Source organism: Chrysochloris asiatica, unplaced genomic scaffold (genome assembly GCF_000296735.1).
Source record: "Chrysochloris asiatica unplaced genomic scaffold, ChrAsi1.0 scaffold00007, whole genome shotgun sequence".
Lineage (NCBI taxonomy): Eukaryota > Metazoa > Chordata > Mammalia > Afrosoricida > Chrysochloridae > Chrysochloris > Chrysochloris asiatica.
This window is the reverse complement of record NW_006408525.1, coordinates 39370179-39377581: the sequence shown is the minus strand read 5'-3', so window position 1 is coordinate 39377581 and position 7403 is coordinate 39370179. Positions and strand designations below refer to the sequence as shown.

Here is a 7403-nt window from a genome sequence, read left to right as displayed (position 1 = left end):
CCCAGGAGTCACACTAGAATGTTAATCAGGTTACTGAGTAGGACCCAGGAGTCACACTAGAATGTTAATCAGGTTACTGAGCAGAACCAATCCTTTGGTTTCCCTTCTGTCTTCAAACAGGTCCACAACCTAACCCTTCCCCGATTCTGACCCCATATAAGTCTGCACTGCCCTATATTTGGCACTCAGAATCTGGAGAAATTAGTTCCTCTCAGCTAGCCGGCTTAATAAAGTCTGAAACTGTGCTTCACCTCTCCGAGTGACCTCGGTTTCTTCGACCACAGCTGCTGTGACACTTTTAAATCTAAAACTGCTGTAACAAGGAGGGACCAGTCCCTGAAGAAGGATATCATGCTTGGAGAAGTGGAGGGTCAGTGAAAAAGAGGAAGACCCCAACAAGGTGGGCTGACACAGTGGCAGTAACAATGGGCTCAAACATAATAACAATTGTGAGGATGGTGTAGGACCAGGCAGTGTTTTATTCTGTTGTGCATTAGGGTCACTAGGAGTTGTAACCAACCGAGTGGCACCTAACAATAACAATCACAGAACAGTGTGACCTGAAAATGCAGGGTAATTTGTTTTAAAAATTAAGAATTTCAGGACAACCACCAAAAACCTCCCCAATCCCTTACTGTCTAATATATCCTGACTCATGGTGACCCCAGGTCTGACCAAGTAGAACTGCTCCAGCCACAAGGTTTTCATTTTTTATAAAGATTGCCAGTCCATTCTTCCGTGGTGCCACGGGTTAGTCATAGCAAACCACTTGTCACCCAGGGACCAAGGCAGACATAGACAACCTTTAAAGCAAGTACAGAGTTCTTCCAGGTGTGGGTTCCTGTGTTACCACACTGATCACATACCTGAAAGCAGCCCTACTTGGGTCCCACCCCTCAGAGTGTCTAATCCCATAAGTGTTGTTAGATGGGCCTGGGAATCTGCATGCCTTGCAAACATTCCAGGGACCCTGCTGCAGATGGCCCTCAGAGCTCTTAGATCAAGGTGATACTCGAACTCTTGCCCTTAAGAGGGAAGCTCCGTGTGATTTCCACTTGGTAACGGGCACAATCCTGAGCCTAGATACCCCCCACCATTGACTCAGTCCTATTCTATTTGGAAAAGGAAATAGATGACGAATCTATTTGGACAAATCAGAGATGAAAAAATTACTCCCAAAAAACGGAATCATCAGTTCAGGGCTCCCAAGGAAAGATTCTGGTAGAAAGTCAATGCAATGCACACTTGGTGGGTTGGTGGGTTTGGGCAGGGAACTCGAGCCTGCCCTAGTATGAATCATGATCGAATAGATCACTGGCAAGGCGCTTACATGATTCAGAGTTTCCATGGAGCTAAAAAAAAAAAATGAGAAACATCTGTTGGAGCAGCAAACAGCTGTTCCCCCAAGTTTCACAGTTCTGAGAGGATGCCGTGCAGGGTGGGGTGCCTCCCACACCTGTTGCCTTCCGTGTTCCCGTGACAGTCCCTTGGAGAACACTGCATGATGACAGCAGGCTCCTTCCAAACAGGAAAAGGCATCGGAACTCCCAGCCTCTCATATCTTCCATCCCCGCGGAAAGCCAAGACTCTCACCGCATGCGGCTGTTTTATTTCCTTTTGAGAAGGCAGGAAGTGTGAGACTTGGAAAACCTATTGTCCGATGATGTATGATGCACTAGAAGTCCAGAAGACGAGCAGCATGGTTTGTAGGTTCAAGGAATTGCTATTACTTGCATCTATGTAAGGAGCTCTGGTAGCGTAGTGGTTACGAATCGGGCTGCTAATCTCAAGGTCAGCAGTTCAAAACTACCAGCTGTTCCGCGGGAGAAAGATGAGGCTTTCTGCTCTTGTAAAGACTTACAGTCTTGGAAACCCTGTATAGGCTTGCTATGAGTCGGAACCGACCCCACGGCACACCACCACCACCACCACCAAAGACATATGCAGAGCTCTGGTAGCATAGTGGTTACGAATCGGGCTCCTAATCTCAAGGTCAGCAGTTTGAAAATTACCAGCAGCTCTGCGGGAGAAAAATGAGGCTTTCTGGTCCCATAAAGATTTATAGCCTCGGAAACCCTATACAGGCTCGCTATGAGTTGGAACTGACTCCATGGCGCATAACAACAACAATGTAACAGAAATTCCACAAGGGTGGGCTGCTTTGTTCAGAGTATTTGTTCTGCGTTACCAGAGGAACATCCATAATCCAAAAGGAATTGAATCAGTGGGGGAGCTCTTTCTCAGAAACCTACATGGATTTTGGAGAACTCTCATATATATGCCTTACCCTCCCCGCCAACCCTTTAGGCAGATGGAACTGATTATGGCTCTTTTGTTTATATCAACATAGGAAGGATGTTGGCAAATCTGCACATGAATCCAAGCTGAAGACATTTCCTCTCCTGAGCACGCCCGGCCAGAATTTCAAAGATGGCCTTACAGTCTGCAAACATGTTGGGCTTTCTCAGTTGCACTCTTGATCTGTCTGCTTGCTTGCTTTGCTTTCTTGTGTCTTGTTTTGGGGGCTGTGTAAGTGATCGTACATTAGATCCTGGAGGTCAGTGGTTCTCCACCCCACCGGGCAGAGATGTGCAGCTCCTGGTCTCCACAAGGGTGGACAAGGTCTCCACTCCTGACGGCATCTTCCACCAGGAGGGACCTCCCTAAGCTGTGGGGGCGTCAGCTCCACCTGCTTGTTCCTTCAAAAAGGATCTCAGGGATGCACCAAGCATTTTCTAACTCACAGCAGCTCAGGGTAGGGTGGGCTGGTCAGAGGCAGAGTCTTTAGGGAAGCCTTCCAGAGTTGGATGTGGTCATTACAAGATAGGTCTTGACCACTTGGTGACATTTTAATTTCCAACTTCCATCTGGGAGTCAGGAAAACAGGAATGGGAGTACCTAGTTCTGGACAGTGAACCACCTCTTCCCGCTCTCACCACCTTTCCTTGAGTTGCCCTCACTCCAAACACAAGGTACAGAGATGCCACTCTGTGTGTGGAGGTGTCAGCTGCTGTTGGCTTGTGCCCCCAGGCTGGTGGAGGCATACTGACAAGCCCGTTCAACATCCACACCTACGACCTGGTATTTGCCAGAAAGTCTCTCAAGACAGTGGCCACAGGGTACTTGAACCCTCTATCCTTGGTCACTTCCCTTGTGAAATAAGGAAGAACCCAATGGCTGAGAAGTATTTGCATGTTGTTTTGAACTGAATGCTTAGTACTGTAAACTTCTTGAAACTGAAACAGTTTCAACCCACAATGGAATTTTTGTAAGCCCAGGACGTATCTGAGGGCAAACACAAATAAATTGTGTTTATTAAAAAATAGATACATGAACATATGTACACACACATACACATATGGAATCCCTGGGTGGTACAACATGCTCTCAACTGACTGGAAGGAAGGGTTGGTGATTTGAATCCATTCTGAGGCACCTCTGAAGAAAGACCTGGCGATCTACTTCTGAAAAAGCCAAGCACTGAAAACTCTAAGGAGTACAATTCTACTCTGACACATATGAGGCCTACATAACTCAGAATCAACTGGACAGCAACGAAGAACAACATACTAATGTGTGTATGTGTGTGTGTGTCTGTGTATACAAAGGGGGTTTTAAAAATTGGTGGAATCATGGAATTAGAAGATAATGAATTTTTTTTCCACAAACTTTTTGAATTCCTCTTGTACATACACACACAGTGTCCTCAAAAAGTTTATGGGAAAATTCCATTATCTTTAAATTCCATTTTCCACAAACCTTTTGTAGCTCCTTCATCTATATCCAAAGACATTATTATTCATTTGTTGTTGTTGTTAAGTGCCATGGAGTTGGTTCCGAATCACAGTGACATTCTGTAGGGGTTCCGAGAAGTGGCTGGTGGGTTTGAACCGCCAACTTGCAGTTAGCAATCCAGTGCTGATCCTACAGTGTCAAGCAAGTAAATAATAAACTAATTATAATAATATATAATATACAATTATGGCATTATAGGGTAAGCACTGGACCACAAAATCAGTTGAAACTCACCAGTCACCCCTCAGAAACACTATACAGGATCACTATGGGTCAGAACCGACTTGAGGGCACTTAACAATAACTCTCAGACAGAGGTTTTCCTCCTGGTTCTCCCCCACGATCATGACCCATTTGACACTCTCTGGTCTCTTTAGTCCAACTACTTCTGCTTAGTAGACACAGGCCAGAGAGACTGACTCCCCATTCAGGGCCAAGAGCTACTTAGTTGCCCTCAAACACTAATGCTGCAGGGTCAGTGCTGGGAGGCTGACGGGGTCACAGGTACCAGCACACAACGTGGTCATCCTTGGAGATGCCATCAGCAGCTGCCTTGCCACACACCATCCATGCCCATGAGGAGCCCAAACAGTGAGGTGACTTGCATCCGATTCTCTGGCTTGCTTCTCATCCAAAGAGACCGTGAGTCCCCTCGTTGAGAATGGAAGTTAGGCCAGGAAAGAGCCGGCTTCCACAGGCAGGGCCAGCGCATCAAGGTAGACACAGTTCTTGAAGTACTTCCTGGTGACCCCAAGTATCCTGTTAATTGTTGTTGTTGTTGCTGTTAACAACCACCGAGTCGGTTCCAACTCAGAGACCCTGTCTGTATAAGGTTTCCAAGGAGCAGCTGGTGGGTTTGAACTGCCGACTTTGCAGCCCAGTATTGATCCTACATCACCATACCAGAACCCCATCCTATTAGTGTTGTTGTTAAGGGCTGTGGAGTAGGTTCTGACTATAGCAACCCTGTATAGGGTTTACAAGGAGCGGCCGGTGAGTGTGAACTGCTGATCTTGAGGTTCAAACCGACCTTGAGACCCAGCGCTGATCTTCCAGCCCCACCGCAGGCCTGCACCCTATTAGTAACCACAGTAATGAGCATGCTGGGCCACCTCTCCACTGACATCTGTCTCTGGGAACCCACCAGGGTCACCCTCTGCTCACTCCCATCTTCCTGCAGAGCTGCTTGGATCAGACTAGTGATCAGGAGTGCAGGTCCAGATGGCCAGACAGTATGGACAGGACCCAGACTTCTTCAGAGGAAATTCAGGCAATATCGGACACCACCTACAAACACGACTTGAGTGTTCACAGGCACGTTGATGGCTGGGAGCAGGCAGCTCAGGTCACCAGCAGTCCATTGGAGAGGCATCTGAGTCACTTCCATGTGGCCCCCGATTGGTTCAGACATAAACAGACCTTTGATGTGCAGACCCTCAGTGAGGGGCTGTGTTCCTCCACACCCTCCCTCCTGCCACCCCCTCTTCCTTCTGGTAAAAGGAAAACACTGGGAAATTCCAAGGAAAGGCCCCAGGCCTAACATTTCCTGGCTCTCTGAGACACGTAGTGCTTCAGAGGGAGCTAAAGTGGGTGCGGAAGGATCCGGAAGGATCTGGAAGCCCGGGCTTGTGCCTGAGTTCTAAGCTGGACAGGAGCTGGGCTGCTGCCCAAGTAGGTGCTCATCTATTCTCCCAGTCAACAGCGGTGGGATTCTGGCTGGAGGGCAGATTCTGGGACATTGTGTTAGGTACACTGAGACTTCCGGGCTGAGACCCCACAGCTGAGGTCCCTGCCTTCAGGAAGCTTCTGCCCGTGGCTTCCTAGAACTGCTGTATGTGTGTGTGGGTGCTTTAAGAACAGAAATGGAGGTTGTCACAGTTGAGGAGGCTGGAAGGCTGAATTCAGGGCGCTGACTCTGGGGAAAGTCTTTGTCTTCTTTGGTTTCAGTTTTCCCAGCATGCCTCAGTGCCTTGACCATATGGGTCAGAACCGACTTGGGGTACTTAACAACAATCTCTGCATTGAATCTGCTCTTTGTGGAACTCAGACGTGATTAGATTCATGTTAATGACCAGGTCTCATTGACACAACCAACAAAATCCTAACTCCAAATGGGATCACTTCCATAGCTCAAGAGGTCAGGACCTCAACACAATTCAGCCCATAACACGTTCTAATGGGGGAGCCCCACAGTCAGCCAGTTACAGGCACTGGTCAGTCATCTGGTCCAACAAAATTGTACTGGGCACCTCCTTTATGTCCAAAAATAGAACACCTGTGGAAATGCTGACACCACGTACACTCACCCTGAGTCGATTTGTTAAATAAAAACTGGGATGACAAACCGGATCCGTTACAGGAGAGGTGGGAGAGCGGAGTGGAATCAGGTTCACCTTTTCCTTCAGATGGGGCCAACCAGCCACCTTCTGAGGGTTGTATGTGACTGTCTGCACTGAGGTAGCAGGTCCTGGGCGAGAGCCTTTTCTACTTACCCTGTGTCCAGTCTCTGACCTGCCAAAGAGCACCTCCGAGATGTCCAGCCCATCCAGATGCCGATCCTTGGGCAGGCTGGCCTGGGCTAGGGCCACGACGGTGGGAAAGATGTCCAGCACACTGGAGGAAGAACAAGACCGCATTGGTCCCAGGCTGCTTTGCGATTATTTCAATGGCCACGTTGTGGTCAAACCCCACCCAAACCAGCCCCAAATCTAGCACTGACAGGCTCTCCCGTGTGGCCTTCTTTCTCTGGCTTCTGCCCCTCCAAGAGGCAGAGTGCTGCGATGGTTCAAGCCCCCCACTCTGCCTCTTGCTATCTGGCTTCCCAACGCCTCGATCTTCTACTTTCCAAACTGGGCCTCGTCATAATAGTGCCTGCTTTCCAGGAGGGTTGTAGAGATGAAACTCAAAACTCAGGTAAGATGTTTAGGTGAAAGTCTGGGACTTGGAATGTATTCACTGAATGTTTGCTTTGTAATTAATTACAGGACTGAGCTCTTTCTCTAAGATCTAAGGAGCTCTCCACAAGCCAACAGCCACTCATTCGGAGGGAGCACTGAATGGAAGAGTCTGCAAAGGAATGAGCATTTCCATTTCCAGTTCCTGGTTCTCTGTGGTAAATGTTTACGCTCAGTTTAGAATACCATGATACAGTCCATCTTTCTTCCATTTTTTGTTTGTTTGTTTAACTTCTTTTCCCTCATTCCACAATAGTAAATGTTTGTTGTTGATCAAATTAGCACACACACACAAATTGTCCCATCACTCCAAGGCAACCACTGACAACATTTAGATGAGTCTCATTCATGAGTCCTGGTGTCGCTGTAGGATAATGCGCTCGACCAAGATGTCAGTTTGATCTGAAAGGTCAGCAGTTCAAACCCACCAGCTGCTCCTCAGAAACCCTACACAGGGTCGCTGTGGGTCAGAGCCTACTCGATAGCACTTAACAACAACTACAACAACAATAGTGGTGATGGTGGTTATGTGCCATGTGTGTCAGTTCCGACTCACAGTGACCCTGTATAGGATTTCTGAGGCTGTAAATCTTTACGGGAGCAGAAAGTCTCATCTTTCTCCCGCAGAACAGCTGGTAGTTTCGAACTGCTGAC

The 7403-nt window shown here is 47.9% G+C and overlaps 1 protein-coding gene across 1 annotated transcript in view; it reads right to left on the bottom strand.

The window, feature by feature from the left end:
- Window positions 1–7403, bottom strand: part of ARSG (arylsulfatase G) — a 94839-nt gene that overhangs the window by 7449 nt on the left and 79987 nt on the right. Inside the window, exon 9 of the mRNA XM_006833736.1 lies at window positions 6288–6408. Coding sequence (XP_006833799.1) covers window positions 6288–6408 — 121 coding nt within the window. The remainder of the gene's footprint in view (window positions 1–6287; window positions 6409–7403) is intronic.